The 17,469-nt window shown below is 41.9% G+C and overlaps 1 protein-coding gene and 1 long non-coding RNA gene across 4 annotated transcripts in view; one reads left to right on the plus strand and one right to left on the minus strand.

Annotated features, from left to right (window-relative positions):
* Positions 1-9,145: 9,145 nt before the first annotated feature.
* Positions 9,146-13,959, minus strand: LOC107511621. 2 transcript variants are annotated; one of them, XR_001597115.2, is made up of 4 exons: positions 13,871-13,959; positions 12,462-12,620; positions 11,746-11,972; positions 9,146-11,075 (listed from the first exon to the last, which is right to left on the minus strand). It is a non-coding gene; the product is annotated as an uncharacterized LOC107511621 (long non-coding RNA). The 2 variants fall into 2 exon arrangements; XR_001597114.2 differs by having other exon boundaries at positions 9,146-11,972.
* SLC24A3 (solute carrier family 24 member 3) overlaps positions 9,969-17,469 on the plus strand; it is a 454,104-nt gene continuing 446,603 nt past the window's right edge. Inside the window, exon 1 of one of the 2 annotated variants that reach the window (XM_016146148.2) lies at positions 9,969-10,002. In XM_016146148.2, the coding sequence (XP_016001634.2) occupies positions 9,984-10,002 (19 nt within the window). In that variant the 5' untranslated portion in view covers positions 9,969-9,983. Of the gene's footprint in view, positions 10,003-14,061; positions 14,532-17,469 lie in introns of those variants that run through there. The other variant, XM_016146147.2, reaches the window with a different exon arrangement.

Consider the following 17,469-nt stretch of genomic DNA (forward strand, 5'->3'; position numbering starts at 1 on the left):
GATGCAATTATCAATACTGTAGAAATTTCATTTGCCATTTTGATATTTGTTTTTTATATGCCTTATACTGTTTCATTACCCTTTTTTATTGTTGGTGTTCTGTGTTAAATACATATTTTCTAGGGTGTTATTTTAATTTTCTTGTCATTTATTTTACTTCTTTAGTTGTTTTATTAGTGATTATTTTAAAGATTATAATTAACATCTTTAAAATGTGTCAGATTAACACCATCTTAAATTCAATTGTATATAAAAAATTTGCTTTTCCCTTCTTTAATGCTGTTGTCAATCAAATTACATCTTTATACATTATATGTTTAAAAACTACAAGAATAGACTTACAGTGTATTTTACATACCTATGTAGTTATGTTCACCTGTGTTCTTTATTTCTTCATGTAAATTTGAATTACTCTCTAATATCCTTCTATTTCAGCCTGAAAGACTCCCTTCAGTATTTCTTGTAGAGCAAGTATGCTAATGAGTAATTCTTTGTTTTTATATATATATATATATATGAGAATGTCTAATTTTTTTCTTTATGCTTGAAAGATAGTTTTACTGGTATAGAATTCTTGGTTCACAATACTTTTCTTTCAATACTTGGAGTATTCCATCCCACTTCCTGCTAAGTTTCATGGTTTATAATGAAAAATCAGCTGTTAACCTCATTGAGGAATGTATATAATGAATCACTTCTCTTACTGCTTTCAATATTCTTTTGTCTTTCAACACTTTGATTATAATATGTCTAGATGTGGATATCTTTGTGTTCATACTACTTGGATTATGTTGAACTTCTTGGATATGTAGTTAATATTTTCATAAAAAATTTATTAAAGATTACCAACTTCACTGTCCCCTTAACCCCCATATTTGACTTCCTTTACCCTGTCTACCTCTCCCCTCCTCCCCTACCCCCTACCATCTGGTAACCGCCAGTCCATTGTCCATGTCCTTGAGTCTCTGTTTCTTTGTCCTGTTCATTTGTTGCTTTTAGGTTTATATCTCGATATAAATGATATCATGTGATTTTCAACTTTTTCTGTTCAGCTTATTTCACTTAGCATGATTATCTCGAGGTCCATCCATGTTGTCGCAAATGGCAGTATATCATTTCTTCTTACGGCTGAGTAATATTTCACAGTATATATGTACCTCAGCTTCTTTAGCCAATCATCTATCATAGGATTGGGTAGTAATTACACAATAGAATATATAGATGTCAAATTATAATGTACACCTGAAAATTATATGATTGTATTAGCCAATGTTACCCCAATAAACTTAATTTTTTTAAAAAAATTAGAAAAAACTAAGCCTCTATGTCTTCAAATATCCTATTTCTTTCACTATTCTCCATCTGGAATTCCCATTATGCATATGTTGGTATACTTTGTGATGTCCCATAGGTCTACAAGGCTCTTGTTTATTTTTCTTCATTTTCTTATCTTTCTTTTTCTCAGACTAGAATCCCTAAATTTTCAAGTTTGCCAATTTTTTCTTCTGCTTGCTCAGACCTTACGTTACAACTCTCTAGTGAATTTCTCATTTTAGTTATTGTACCTAATATTATTACAGTACTTAATATTATTACAGTACTTAATATTATTACAGTTTTCTTTAGATTTTTAGAATGTCTTTTAGTTCTTTGGAAACACTTAAAATAGTTGATATAAAGTCTTTGTCCAGTATGTCTAATGTCTGGGCTTGCTTGGGGACAGTTTCCATGAACTGCTTTTTCTCTTATTATAGGCTATACTTTCTTGTTTCTTTGCATATATATTTTTTTGCCCAAAACCAGACATCTCAAGTAAAATAATGTGACTAATCTGAAAATATAACTGTTCTCTCTCCTTAGGGTTCATTGTTATTGCTTCTGCCCCCCCCCCAACCAGTGATTTTTCTAAACTAATTCTGCAAAATCTGCATTCTTTATCATGTGTGGCCACTGAAATCTTTGCTTTGTTAATATTCTGGTCAACTGTAGTTTGATAGGAATTTCCTTAAATGCCTGGAACCAACCAGTCTCCTTTGCCAAGGGGCTCAGTGTGTTTGTGTTGAGGCATGCCTTCAATATTCAGCCAGGCAGTTTACAATTCTGTCTTAGTCTTCCTTTCTTTATTTGTGCAGACCCTCAAGTCAATCAGAAGTGAGAAGCTAGGGCCTCTTGGGTCTTTCCTTAGTATAGGCTCAGCTCTGAACATGCACAAAGTCCTCAAACATGTGTGTGTGGCTTTCTAGATTTCTAGATATTAGGAGTTTTTAAAGCTTCCTATGGCTTTTTAAAACTTTTTGTCACCCTACTGTCTGTCTCATATGTTATTCAATACCCTAGACAGCTATAATGTTAAACAATTTTCACCAATTATTTTCAACAAATTGTCATAGGCAAAATCTATTTGTAGTTAATGAATTCTAAGTCAGGCTAAATAAAGAGAGGTCTTCCACAGAACCATTAGAATATCACAAAAAAAAGAAAAAGACATTCTTCCCTTTATCATGGCTGCTAGGCTGCTTGTTTTTACTATGATCGTAGGCTATTGGTTTTCAAGAGTATCATAGAGCTGGGAAGTAAAGTGGGACTAGAGTAAATTAAAATGCCACAAAGTTTGCTGCTGTTACACAACGTTGGCCATTATTTTCTTGAGTAAATACTTCTCACATTGCTGGAAGTCTTTTCAGAGTCAGGAAAAAAATAATTCTAACCATTTCCCCCACTGTTCTCATTGCCGTTGTGCAGGGAAAGATTTTTGAATATGCTCACTTTACCATTCTTCTGCTCATGGTCCTTTAAAGAACCAGGGAAACATTGCCTATGTGAGATTTTGTAGTGCACTAAAACTCCTAATTAATTACCTCACATGTGATAATTACTATAATGAGGAACTCACAAAGATCAAGAACCAAAATCTTAATGCTTGTGATCACCATGGGTGTGGATAGCAGTTCCTCCTACCAGAAAATTGAAACCCCCTGATAACTGTATAGTGAGAAGTTAGGGTCTCTTGGGTCTAACGAACAATGATGTGATAGCTTGCATCTCAGAGAGAGTAAAGAAACTAGGGTTTTTATAAATGAAGAAATGAAGGCACCTAAAAGTTATGACATTCTCTTAGTCCTGCATATCAGTGGAAAAGCAAAAATTAGCTTATGGTTCATTTGAGCCCTGGTATTGGCAGAATAATTGCTCATAGTTATGGAATTAGAGATTGGTGGCTAAGAAGGAATAAAAATAATTTTTGTGTGTGTGTGGAGCAAGGAGCTCTTGTTGAGCTTTAATGTCTCTGAGGTTTCTCTTAAATACAAAGAAAGTAGGATGCATGTTTTAAGAACAAAATAAAGCAAAACGAATTATGACATTTTGAAGTTGGTCACAAATAGCATAATACCCAATAGGTCTGACCAAGGATATCTACATGAAAAGCACTTCAAGGAATCAAGAATGAAAATAGAGTCTATCAAAAGATTTGTTAATATTAATAAAATGTAAATTACCTAAAAATAAAAAAAAAAGGCAATCTAGATTCAGGGAAAAATGGCATAGATGATAGAGGCTTTGTTCATCCCCTCTTGTAACAAAATCAAAGTTGTAACAGAAATATGGAGCAAAAAACAAGTGGAGTTGCCTGGGGTTGGATGAACAGAAGCACTAAAACTAGGGAGAGAAATAAGAAATCACCTTCCAATGGTAGAAGGTGGGAGCCGGGCAAGGGGGAAGAAGAGGCTGATCAGTTCCGGGTGTCTGAGTGGAACAGAGGCTATGGCAGCTGCAGATGCCTTTTAAAAGGGCCATGTCTGCAACTGGACTTTCACAGTGATGGACTTGCTTGCTCTGAACACCAGCACTGGGTCAGCTGCACAGGGGGCTCCAGGGACTTGCAGGGGGACACTGAGTTGTTGGAGCGAGGGTCAGAGGTGGGGCTCTCTCCCTGGAAGAAGTCCCAGTGATATCCATTGTTCCTCTGTTGAGCGCCACCCCTCCTCCCTTCCAGTGCGTGAATGCAGTGCCTCCATAGCTGACATGTCTTCAAACTGGATAACAGAGATTGCTCCACCCAGAGGATTCCTTGAAACTCTGCCTCTCCCAACTCACTGCCCTACCCAACCCCCATCCAGTTGTGTCCTTGGTGAGTCTGGTGCTCCTTGCTGAACCAACTCCAAGACCCACACTGGTAGCAGCCTGGCCTCAGTTTCTAGCATGGCCTCTTGAGGCAACTGTAAGCATGGCATCTGTAGATTGCTTACTGAATGTTAACAGATGGCCCTGGAGGGGCACAGGCTGGAGTTAAACTTGGTCTGTAGCTGATCCTCTCTCAGGACTGTGCCACTGGACACCTACTGCACAAAGCCATGCTAATAAGACTGAGAGGCTTAAGAGCTTTGCTTACTACATAGAAACAGACACAGAAAGGCAGCCAATATAAGAATACAAAAAGTAGAAACCATATGAGAGAACAGAACAGAGATCCAGGAATAATGGAATCAAGCAATCTAACAGATGAAGAATTCACAACCATGGTTATAAAGATGCTCAATGAACTTCGGAGAAGTATGGATGAATTCAGTAAGAACTTTAACAAAAAGATGTATAAACATAAAAATGGAAATGGAGATTATAAAAGGAAACAAGTCAGAAATGAAGAACACATCATCTGAGATGAAGAGTATATTAGTGGGAATCAACAGAGTGGAAAAGAAGAGGATTGAACCAAGGATGGGGAAGCCAAGGGCACTCAATCAGAATGAGAAAAAAAGAGAAGCCAAGACTATAATAATAATTTAAGGAGCCTATGGGACACAATTAAAGGTAAAAATATCAATGTTACAGGGATACCTGAAGGAAAACAAGACATTGAACATCTGTTTGAAGAAATAATGATGGAAAATTTCCCGAACCTGGTGAAGGAAATAGACATACAACCCCAGGAAGCTCAGAGAGTCCCCAAAAAGATGAGTTGCACCTAAGACACATCATAATTAAAATTCCAAAAGTTAAATACAAAGAGAGAATCTTAAAAGCAGCAAGAGAAAAGCATTTAGTTACCTACAAGGGAACACCCATAAGACTGGCAGTTGATTTCTCAAAGGAAACTATGCAGGAAAGAAAGGCTTGGCACAAAATAGTCAACGTGATGAAAATTGAGGCTCTACAACCAAGAATACTTTATCCAGCAAAGCTATCATCTAGAGTCAAAGGACAGATAAAGAGCTTCTCAAACGAAAATAAGCTAAGGGAATTTATCAACACCAAGTCAGTATTACAGGAAATGTTTGACTTCTTTAAGAAGAGAAAACATGTATCAAAAACAGGAATAAAGAATAGTAATAACTACATTCCTATCAACAAGTACCTCAAATGGAATAGAATTAAATGCTCCAACCACAAGATAGAGTTGCTGAATAGATAAGAAACCAAGACCCCTACATATGCTGTCTACGAGAGACTCATTTCAGATTAAAAGACACACACAGACTAAAAAGAAGGGGATGGACAGAGATACTGCTTTGATGGACCTAAAGGGTATTGCACTGAATGAAGTAAGTCAGACAGAGAAAGAAAAATATCACATGATTTCATATACATGTGGAATCTAAAGAACAAAATAAACAACAACAAAATGTAAACAAATTCATATATACAGAGAATATTTTGGGGACTACTAGATAGGAGGGTGGTGTTTAGGAGGTATGGTGAAATAGGGCAAGGAGATTAAGTAGTACAAATGGCTATTTACAAAATAGTCATGGAGATATAAAGTGTAGCATAAGGAAAATAGTTATCTACATTGTAATAAATATGTAAGGGGGAAGAGGGGTACTAGATTTAGTGTGGTGATCATTTTATGAGTTATGTGGATTATGCTGTACTACTGAAATTAATATATTATTGAATGCCAACCATAATAGAAAAAAAACTCATTGAATTGTACAATGTAAATATTGTCTATCATATTTCAATAAAGCCAGGAAATTTTTTTAAAACAAAATCCAATCTGTTTAATTGTAAATAACTACTTCAGCTTGATTTGTATACTTTACTATTTGGGGTTCATACAGACATTTATTTGATTTTTCTGCACTGAATAGCACTCTTATTGTTTTAAAGACATAATTCTATGTCTTATAATTCTCAAGTCCTTGATTGGTAGATCGATATCTATGGATAAATTGTGAAATCTTATCTATGTGGTCTTGAAGTTGGGCACTGCGCTGACATAAACAGTTCCTTGGGATACCAAGATAGGCTGGAAATCCAACCCATAAAGGGGCCCTTCTGTTTTCCTTTTCCTACTCCTCATTTTTTATTGTTTGAACACAGCTTCCCTACATCCTAAAATTCCCAGAGTACTCACACACACTCAAGTCTCCTCTAGCAGTCATTTAATGCTTCAAGGAAATGCAAGTCCCTTTTTACAAAGTAGTTGAATACCACGGCAATCATTACTGAGGACAAAATCTATCAATGGGTGCTAAAATTAATGGGTAAAAATTTGAGGAGAAACAAGATTTGCTTAGTTTCAAAGTATCTTCTCCAAATAGCAACCCAGACTACTCAAGGTTAACATCATCAACAATAAGACATATTTACATTGAAAACCCCTTGATATGATGCACTGAGAACTCAGAATCATTTAATTGTCTAAGTTTATGAGGGGCCTACTTTTTGTATTATTTTTCCAAACTTTCTGTAAACTTGAAATTAGTTCAAAATAATAAGTTTTAAAAAATTATTGCACTCAATTTTTAACATTTCAAGGAACTGTTTTTTTCATTCCTTTAATAACTTTTGTCATTCTAGTCAAAACTTGATATTTTTGGATATACTATTTAACGAGAATATGACTAATGCAGAGTATGGGTGAAAATACTTTGAAAGAAAATAAGAAGTATGTCAAGATAGGGCTGTATTTCAAAATTCTCATGCTGCTTTTTCAGTTTAATTTATACCCCGTTTTCTGTTTAAAATGCATTAAACAGTGGTAGTGGTGTTGAAATAACATAGTTTACAGTAGGCATGGGATTTAACTCAGAAATTCTTCTTTTGAGTATTAACTGGAATGGAGGGACTTGCTATTCACAACTAAATGTTTAATGATGTAGCTGGAATTCTTATTTCTCAGGGATTTCAGAATCTATTGCTTGTAGATTACTTTAAATGCTTAAACATTGGGAATTTTGTTTTGTTGGTTTTCCATATTTAAGAGGTGTTCATAAGCAAATGAGACATAGGAAGTTTTTTTAAAAAATGGTATATGTAATCTTGAGTATTATAATTTGTAGTTGGCCATAAGTACGGGTAGTTATGAAGTCCTAGTCTTCTCATCAAAGAGGAACAACCAAATTCATGTTTCTCAACCTTTAATGTGCATAGGAATCTTCTGTGAATTTTACGGATACAAATTCTGAGATTTTGCATTCCTAAGCAGTTCCCAAGAGATGCCATGTTTTGGCCCATTTTGAGTAACAAGGACCTAAATGACTGGAAAAAAATACTGCAAATAGGTCCTGTCTACTTCAGGTGTCAATTTTCAGAGAAAGAGTTTTAATTTTAAACAAGTGAAAGAGTTAAGTACCTTAAGGCACTAAGTATGGCTGACAATTACAATTTGAAGAAATATCTCCAATGAAACAAACACTGGAGGCAGGGAGTGCTGTGTGTGAGGCAACAGTCATTTCAGTGTCAGACGTTGCCTAGCAGAAATGTGGAAAGGAAAGAGATGGAGGATATCCTCTGAAGTTAAGCTGAACCAGTCACCAGTCATAGGTAGAGTGGAAACATTTCTCCGAAGCGATAGAAATTCCCCAGGAGGATGTCTACTGCTGCCACCAGGGGACGCATCACCACAGTTTTTCAAGGTTAGTCGTTTGGACTGTCAACTTTCTACTTAGGGTGCTGGTAAATGGCATGATACAACAATGTGGAACCATCCCACTGTTTTAGAACCTGACCTCAGCTCTCTCTGGTGATAGGAACTTGGTGATGGGTTATTGTTTACAGCACTAAAGAAGTTTCACTTTGCAAGTGAGCTGGGCTTGAATTGAGGTGGATTCTAATCTGCGATAAGGTTCCAGGTGTTATGGGGAAAGGGTTTGCTGTACTTATCCTCAAACAGATAACTCAAAGTTGTTAAAGTGAAAAGCGATGGACTTTGGAATCTCTTTCTCCTGAATGTTTTTGCATTTTCAAAATGTTTCATTGCTGCAAACATCCTTCTGAGGAAAGGCTGTTGCCATTTTTCCAGTTAACAATGAGGAAACAAGAAGTGACCTGCACAGGGAAGAAGTGGCCTGCACCTTAGATCTGTGGCCAGAAGTCCAGCTTTCTGCTCCAGCCAGCAAAGGTGCCACCTAGGTGGCCTGCCCCTTCACTGCCATGGTACTGAGGCTCCTCAGAAACAAGCTTCAAAGCACGAAGCAGCCCCTGCAAACTGTTGGGCAAAATGGCTCTCATAGCAAGGCAGTCCTGGAGTCCCAGACCTGGCCTTTTGCTCAATCCCGCCAAAGTTAACCATGTCGAATCCTTTACGTCAACTTGTCTTAGCTACTTACACATGGACAGATCCTTTTAATTTTTCTTAATTTTTTAATTAAAAAAAATGAGCATACTGGTATCAGGAAAAATAATTCTTAAAAGGGTGTAAAAGAAAAAAAATGCAATCCCTCTTCATTCACTGATCCCCCAGCCCAAATCCTATAATCCCACCTCCAAAAATAAGTATTGCTGACCATCTAAATGCACACGCACGCGCGTGCACACACACACACACACGGAAAGAAAAAAAAAGATTTTGCTTAACTTGAAAAAGATGGGATTTCCAAGCCTAATATTTCTATGTGAACAAAAATAAGCCTCCAGGGTCCTCTTTGGGTATCTCTGCCACACTTGGCACCCTGTCTGCCTAAATTCATATGGTGAAATAAAATTAGCAGGGTTTAAGTGTTTTCTTTCTGAACGATTTTGATAGAATGAACAAATTGCTCGGAATATATGAGTATTTAAATTTTGTCCTCTGAGGATTTAAAATTTTACTCTATTATTTCCATGGCTCTGGATTACATATATAATTTTAAAAAGAATTCATGCAAAACAGGAGCTAGATACAGCCACAGGTATAGAGGGTATACGTATACTCTCTGTTTTTATTTCTTCCAAACACCCAAAAATCAATTAAAAATATTGACCAAAAGGGGCTAGGTAATATATTTTTCCTTTTAAATCTGCCCTCCAGTAATCACTAAAAATACATATCAATCTACCCCTTTCTCTAGAAGAGCAGATCTCAAACATTTACATAGAAAAATCTCGGGGAGCTTGTGAAGAATACACACTTCCAGGCCTTCTGAATCCTGTTTCCTCAGGATGGGCTTGGTAACTGACATTCATAACAGGCTCCCTTGTACTTTTTGTGTCCACAACATTTGATTGAAAAGGATGCTTCATGGCTCTGCCAAGGACTGGGTGGGAATTTTTCCTGATGGTACCTATTCTACTTCCCTCTTTAGAAGAAAAAGGAGATGGAAATAATGCACAGGAAATGGGTTGTGCTGAATTTTTCCATTAAAAGCTGTCTCTAAATTTTATGCACATCTTAGAAATTCTTCCATGCTTGTCTTTAAAATCTTGACCCCCCTAAGTCTGCCAGTTGACCTTCTGTCCTGCAGTTACCCTTGGGCCTCTCCTTATGCAGTATAACCAGTTTGAGAAGCAGCAAATGACTGTTTCAATTTCAGTTGAAGTTCCTTATAAAACTAGTTAATCTGGAAGGTCATTTGTCTCTGATCCAGAGGCAGTGGTTGGTTATTCTTGGCTTACACTAAACTTGGAAGGGAACTGAAGCATCAGGTAAAAAACAATCTATACTTATGCAGCATGAAAAAAGAACAAATACCCAGATCTACACACCCGTATGGACAGATCCTGCAGAAGCAAAGCTGAACAAAAGCAGCCTTTGTGTACCTGAAGGTCAAGGACAGACAACAATGACTTATGGTGAAAGAGGTGAGGAGAGGGGTTATCTTTGGAGGGTTCTTGCCTGGTGGGGAGTGGGCAGAAAATGTTCTAAATTGTGATCTGGAACCCATGTAGGGTGTATACACATATATAAAGTCATTGCACTAAATGCTTAAGCTGTATGCATTTTCCTGCATATATATTATACCTCGATAAATTAAAAAATGATAGACAGCTATGAATACAATAATGGTTAACTAGAAAAAAAAAGTTATATCTATGGAGTGAGTCAAAATCACCAAACAAATTGCAGACAGTTAGGCAAAAAGAAAATTAAAAATTGGAAGCGTCCACTAGTAAACTGAACACTTAAACTAACATAAGCCCCACCTTGCAAACATGGTACTCTCAAATGCCTCACGACATGGAGTGTGGGATCAACATACTCATAGGAGTAATTATTTCATGTCTTTAGAAATGCTGACAGCTCAGGAAGAAGCTAAAGGAGCAACTTTACAGGTTTTTTGTTTGTTTGTTTTTTTGTTTTTTTTTTTTTGTTTTTGTTTTTTGATAAAGACAGCAAATAGAATGGGGAGGGAAATGAGCTTTGTCAGGCCTTCCTGGGTGAAGTTGGGGTTTTGTCCAGATCTGGTTGACTGTGCATATTCAGAGTGACATATCTGGAAGTGAAGAGCAATGGGTGAATTTAAGGTTTCTCAAGGCTAGATAGTGACTAACAATGGAGGGCCTGGATGTTTAAATCTTTAGGTGCACATGGAGGGGGTACGACATCTGAAGACTATTCCAGGAACTGTCCATGGAAGAGTTCCTCCCTTTTGTTCCCCAATTGGCCTTATTGTGTTTAAAGGATTTTTTTTTTAATGAACATCTAGTGGTCTTTCCTCCCTTTGGTTGGGCCACGTTTGCCTGTGTTATGGAGCAGCCATGGCTAGGAGGCTGACCCATCACCTCACCAAGCAAGTGGTTTCTCTGATTTTTCTTTTTCTTCTTCCTTCCTTCTCAATCAGTGGTATTGTTTGGTGTTATGGAGACACAACCTCGCTTTGTCGTGGAAATCACTTGTCAGGTCTGGGTGCTGTGGATGAGGGGAGGCTGGAGACCTGGAAATTAAACAGGAGAGCCCAGAAGATACTGATCGTCTAGGCACAGATAAAGCCCCACTTGCTGACTGGTTTAGAGCTGGCCTGAGCTGAGCATCAGAGAATATGATCATGGAAGTTTTTTTTTGTTCTTTATTGTAAAGGCAGAGCTGTAAGAAAGATGAACCACTTCCATGCCTGCATATCAGGGCCAAAGTCTTTGCACAGAACTGAAACTGGAATGTTTATGGGAGGTAAAAACAGGGGGCACAGGTCATGACCCCCCACACCCAGGCAGGGTGAGGAGGTGCTGTGTAAACATGCCTGTCTTATTTCTGAAAGGGTGAAGGCCCAGGCACATCTTGGGGTGATATCTCTTCCCAGGCAAGCAAATTCTTAGACTAATGTATCAGGGCCTGGGATTTTCTCCCTTAGGCTCCCTGCACAAAATGGGAAATCAAACAGATAAAGAAATAAAAGGCAAAGCTATCTTAGGTTTGATGAGGATCCTGATGGTGAAAGATAAATAACACATTAGTTATTCCAGATCCTGCTTCCAACAAAACTGGGATAGCTTCTGAAGACTGGGAGAGGCAGTTCACAAATAACTGTTTTCCTTTGAAAAGGAGCCCACTGGGGTATGTCTCCCTTGTACAGTGCTGACAGAGAACTTAGCCTGCTGCATCCCTACCTTCTAAGTGTGTCTGTCGGAGGGAGAGGAGAAAAGGGACTTCCTGACCAGAGGAGGAATCTTCCCTCTCCTTCTTGCAGAGAAGCCATGCAGTGTCGGGGTGAGGAACCTGCCAGTCCTTGGTGCTGTCAGGCTGGGGACCAGAACCCTCCAGTTTTCTTCCTTGGTTGGAGGCTGGCTCCTTGGCAGTCTTGGCAGCACTTCAACACACTCCTTCACTCTGAAATCTGTCAGAATGAATATTAACTAAAAATCATTTCTATGTGGCATAGGAGCACTCTCGTTCTTTTTTCCTTTCACTCATTGCAGGTGCTGAGAGAATTTCTAGGAAATTGCCAGTTCTTGCTTTTCTCCCCTCCCGTATTCTTGCTCTCTTCCTGACAACTTCTCCCATCACCAGATTAAACAATTCCTTGTGCCTGTGGCAATTTTCCCCTGAGTGGGTAGTGTTCATTTTCTAACCCAATTAGTTCCAGATTCCCTCTCTCACTTTTACTTTTCCTATTTACACTAGAAAAAGAGATTGAAGTCTTTCCTGGTTAGTTGAAAGAGAGAGTATTCTGACTTCCTAAACTTTCATTTCTGTGTCTCCTAATGTTTGATGGAGGTAATGTGACTGGAGAATCCCCCCACCACTACCTGCACCCCACCTCCACCCCCACATACACACACTCCAGCCTCAACACACTTTCACATCTTTAAATCTTCATCAGTACCTGGTGATCAAAGAAAGGGGACAGCCACTTTGTACGACATTGCAGGGAAGGGCATTATAGGGAAGGTGCTCTGCAAAATGCCAAGCTGAGAACAGGAGTAAATAAATGATATGCCCAGGAAGCGAAAGTCTTCCAGTCTTGTTGGGTGAAGTGGTCCCTCTGTGGAAAGGAAGACACTTATGAAATCTTGCTTTGTTCTTTGCCAAGACCCTGCTGTCTCCAGATGCTGCTGGGGGTCTGCTGGGAGGTTGTGGGCTACAACACTTGGACACTGTGGATACTCCCTGACCTAGGAGTGAAGAAACCTGTAGAGAGGCTCCATCTTTTCTTCCCTCCGGCCCCCAGACACCTGCAACTAGATTCCTGGATATGACCAGACTCCATGGAGACAGTCACTCAAACACCTGGTTTTCAGGTGATCCTTGATTTTGAACAAGCCCTTTTGTTTTCAACCGCACCACAAAGACATCTTCTCAAGGTTGTATCCGTCAGCTATCCTAGCCAGCACCCAGGAGGAAGCTGGGAAGCCCGAGTAGCGAGGGTGGGTACGCTTGAGGCCACTAGATGTTCTAAGTGGGCACCTTCTGCAGGGCTACGGTGCAGCTAGGCTCTAGCACAGTCAACACTTTCAGTAGGTGAATACGGGAGTAGAACTGCAGGCAAGGGAATAGTGGGACTAGTGCTCTGACTTCACAGTTAGGGGCAGGCTAATGTTCCCTGCCAAGGAGCACAGGAGCCTCCTTCAGGCCGCTTGACCCAGGGAAAGTGCCAGCCGCCCCCCTTTCGCCTTCCGTCAGCCAGAGCATCGGGTTTGGTCCAGCACGATCAGGGAGTGAAGTGTGAGCCCGGGCCAGAGGGGGGAGCCAGGACAACCCGAGTGAGCCAAGAGCCTCTGGGCAGTCCTGTTCCAGGTCCGCAGCCTGGCGCGCAGGGGGATCCCCACAAGGGGGCGGAGGAAAACCCAGGAGGCCCGTGGGAGGAGGCGAGGCGGGTGGCTGGGCGCGCGCAGCCAAGCGCACTCGCTGCGCCTTCTCTCTGGGCAGAGGATGGGGGGAAGGCTGAAGAGACCCTGGGTTTCTCCGAAAGTTTTGGGTGAATCCATCTTCCTGGAGATCCTCCTTTCAGCAGCGTGGGCTTCGCTGCAGGGGTCCTCCTGCGCCGCCCCCCTTCCCCTGGCTCGCAACGCCTGAAGGCTTGCGCACGGGACTCCCTTCTCAGCTGTCTCCTCCCCGCGCGCCCCCTCTGCGCGGTGCTGGCCGGCGCTGGCTACGTCCCCGCACTGCCCCCCGCCCGCGCACGAGCCGCCGCTCGCTGCAGGCTGCGGGGCGCTGCGCCCTCCGTGCCCCCGGCTCGCCCTGTGCTCCCTGAGCGCTCCAACACCGATCGGCCCCGGCTCCTTGCTCACGGACCATGGAGTAGGCGGGAGGCCCGCGAGGCGCTCCTGCAGCCGGCGAGGCCGTAGCCAGCCCGGGTGGCCTCGCCAGCCGGCCGAGTTGGCCAGCGGCGGGCCCTCCTCCCGCCGGTCCGTCCCTGCTCCTCCTCCTCCTCCTCCTCGGCCGCCACCGCCCCCGCCTCCCGGCCGCCCCCGCCGCGCCGCCGCCCGAGGCCGAGCGCGGACGCCGAGCGTGGGAGCTATGGCGCGCGAGGAGGAGAGGGACCCCGAGCACCGGGAGGCGGCGGCGCGGGCCCGAGGCGAAGAGGAAGAGGAGGAGGAGGAGGGACTGAGCGATAGCGACGACGAAGACCAAGACGAGAAGAAGACCGGCAGCGGCGGGGAAGAGGAAAAGGAGGCGGCGGCTGGGCGGGAGCGCAGCGAGGACGCGCGCCTGCAGGGAGCGGGGCTGCCTCCCGCCGCCGTCCTCGCCGCAGCAGCCCGCGACCGGAGCGGCTGCCGCTCGCCAGGGCCCCCGCGGGGGCCGCTGCCCTGCCTCTCGAGGATGCCGTCGCCCGAGGAGGAGGACCGCGAACGTCGCCGGAGTCGCCGGAGGGACCTTCTGCTGAGCCAGCTCTGTTTCCTGGCCTTGGTGGCGCTGCTGCTCTGGTCGCTGTCGAGCATGCAGGAGCATAATGGTGAGTGCTCGCTGCCTGCCCCGAGTGGGCGCTGCGGCTCCGGCAGCTCGGAGCTCCCTGGGCTGGGCACGGGGCTAGCAGGCTGGGCCGGCAGGTGAGGGTGCCGGGCACGAGTACTTGCACTGCCCCTCGTAGGGGATCGGGCAGAAAGGACCCTGAAGGCGAGAACCTCGCGTGGATAAGCGTCTAGCACTCTGGGGTGCCTGGCTGGCCCTGGAAGCCCTTACCTGTGCCTCTTAGGTCTGCCCTTCTTACCCACAAACTGGAGGGACGTGGTGGTGGCGGTGAGGACTGTTATCCTAAGCAAGTCCCCCAAGGCCGGTAATAAAGTTGTTCTGGTAAGATTTGGTACCTGTGCAAGTAACCACCTGTACACTCTTTGGTTTGAGGGCGTAAAGGGTGCTGGTTGACTGGTGAACACAGTTCTCCAGTGTTCTCTGTAGAACGGGTGAGATGGACCAGGTAGAAAGTTCCATACCCGCCTTTCCAGAACAAGTGCTGGGAACTTAAGATAGGAATAAAGTGTTGGCCACCTAGCTAAGGTTTAGTAATGGGCTTATTCTCTTAAACTGACCATCACCAAGAAGACGGATCCCCTTTGTGGACTAGCAGTTCTGGAAGAAATGGTTTGGACTGGGCTATCCATCACTCTACACTCAACAGTCACGGTGCCCTGCAGTGGGTCCACCTTCTAACCCACAACTTTTGTTTTATCTTTGTCGTTGGCCTTTCTTGAGCTGAAATAGATCTTATGGAGAAATGTGCTCAGAATAGTTGTCCACCGAAAACAATTTGGACTCTGGGGTTGCAGCTGTCTGAAAAACAGAGGAAAGACTTGGAAGAATAACTGTTGTAAAACAATTTTATATTCTGGCCGTTCCAGTGGCACAGTTCCTGGGAAAATAGCCATATAAATGTTTGTGAGAAAAAGCAGTTACAAATATGTGCTTTGGTGTTAAGATAGATGTAGCTTTAATACAAGATGTTATGAAGTGCAGAATAAAGGCATTTTGATAGTGATGGTAAAATATTTTTGAAGGTACCATTAATTAAAAAAGGGATCTCCCCTAAATTGGCTGGTGTTGTGTTTTGTGGGGAAAGCAGATGGTCCGTCTTGGATCAGGTCTTAGCGTCCTTCTTGACAGACTTCATCATATATGGTAATATGAGAGTCTGTTCTGGTCTTCAGTGGAGTTGTTAAGACTCCACTGCTCTCCCCCTTGCTCCTGAATCCCAGATTGTCTGGAGATGGAAACTGACATCGGGACGGGGACTGTATCGGGGTGAGAGAAGCTAGACTTCACTCTGAAGGCAGAGTCAGACCTGCTAATTCTTACCAAGAGGGTTTTCATGAACCGCCTTTCAATCTCAATTTCTATAAGTGCAAAGCCAGTCTGTACTTCATGCTACCTTTGGAAAGGATCATTCCAAGTCAATTACATGCAGCCATTTTTCTTGCATGTGGGGACTCTGTGAGTCATAGAGTTCCCACCACTTTGCGAGATATAAAAGACATTTTCTGGATGGAGAATGTGAACCATACAATTAAGTCCATCAGTGGCAGGGGTCTGCCTGGGTCCTCGGGGAAAGCTGGGAGGGTTTGGGAGAGGGAGTGTCAGACACTCTGCAAACTAGGATGTAATTTTGAAATGGTTTCCCTAGCAGTAACATTTGTATTCAGGTGCCACTGACTCAGATTTTGTTCCATAGTACAGCCCTTTCTCCCATTCCTTCCCTTGATATCTCTTTTTATTATCATTCATAGTCTTTCTCCATTTCCACCCCACTCCCCATAAATGTAGGGCTTAAGAAGACCCTCACCCCAGCAACTGAAGATAACAGTGAAAAGCCAACAGTGTTAAGAGGATGTCATCCAACTTCTGTTTATTTCCTCCAAATGGCATGCTAGTCATGATTATGTGCCAAATCACCTTTTTTTTCCCTCTAGATATTGATAATTTCATTATGTGATGCACAGCAATATTTTGCAGCAAGGCAGGTTTTTGAGATACTTTTAAAGATATTAATTAATGTGTGAGTCTGTAAATGATTATTTTGCTTGGGGTTGTCATTCAGCATATCTAAGAATTTAAATAATGAATTTAACCCTGGAAATTTGGGGCTGCTTTACTTAAGGTCCTTTTAGTATGGATAAAAAGTTTGGAATTTTGCCTTGTTTTAAAGGCTAAATTTCTCAAAGGCTTTAGACTGAGTAATTCACATAAGTCACAGCAATTGAAGAGTAGAGGAAGAAACCAACCTGAGGTGGCCTGGTTCTTTGATCTCACCTCTGTTCCCTGGTACTCTTGCCACCATCTGGGTGCAGCTTTTTAATATTTATATAACCACATAGGGGGTACCTTCATAATGATCAAAAGTAATATTTTTTATTTAGTCACCTTGAAAACGATGCAGCGATTAAGTGTTATTTCTCAGAAGCCTGTCTTCTAATCTAACATATACTAATTTTTCTTTTCTTCTTCTTCTTTTTTTTTTTGACTAAAAAGTAGAGTTCTTTTACCAAAGCAAAATAGAGGCGTGTGGCAGTTATGTTGCTTAATGTTGTGTAATATTTCTAATCATATGGAATCTGAGATCCCTTTCTTGACATCTAACCAAACTCAGTGTAGGTTCTTTTCTGCTAAATTTAGGTCAGAAAGGGTCAGCTCTCCAATCAAGAAAAATGTTAATTCTCACAACTCAAAAGTAATAATAAGTGGAATTTGGTGGGCTCTTAAGTGGCAGGCACTGTGCTAAGTACACTTCATAAGCATTGCCTTATTTAATCTGCAGATACTCTTTGCAGATGTCTGAGCTTTCAACAGCAGAGAAGGAAAGAGCCTTGGGTGCCCTATTTAGCTGTTGCCAAATGAAGATCTCATTTTCAATCTGTTTTCAAAGTCAATTGAAATAAATTGTCAGATTAGCTCATGAGGTT

The sequence above is a fragment of the Rousettus aegyptiacus genome, unplaced genomic scaffold (assembly GCF_014176215.1).
Source record: "Rousettus aegyptiacus isolate mRouAeg1 unplaced genomic scaffold, mRouAeg1.p scaffold_m13_p_12, whole genome shotgun sequence".
Taxonomy (NCBI): domain Eukaryota; kingdom Metazoa; phylum Chordata; class Mammalia; order Chiroptera; family Pteropodidae; genus Rousettus; species Rousettus aegyptiacus.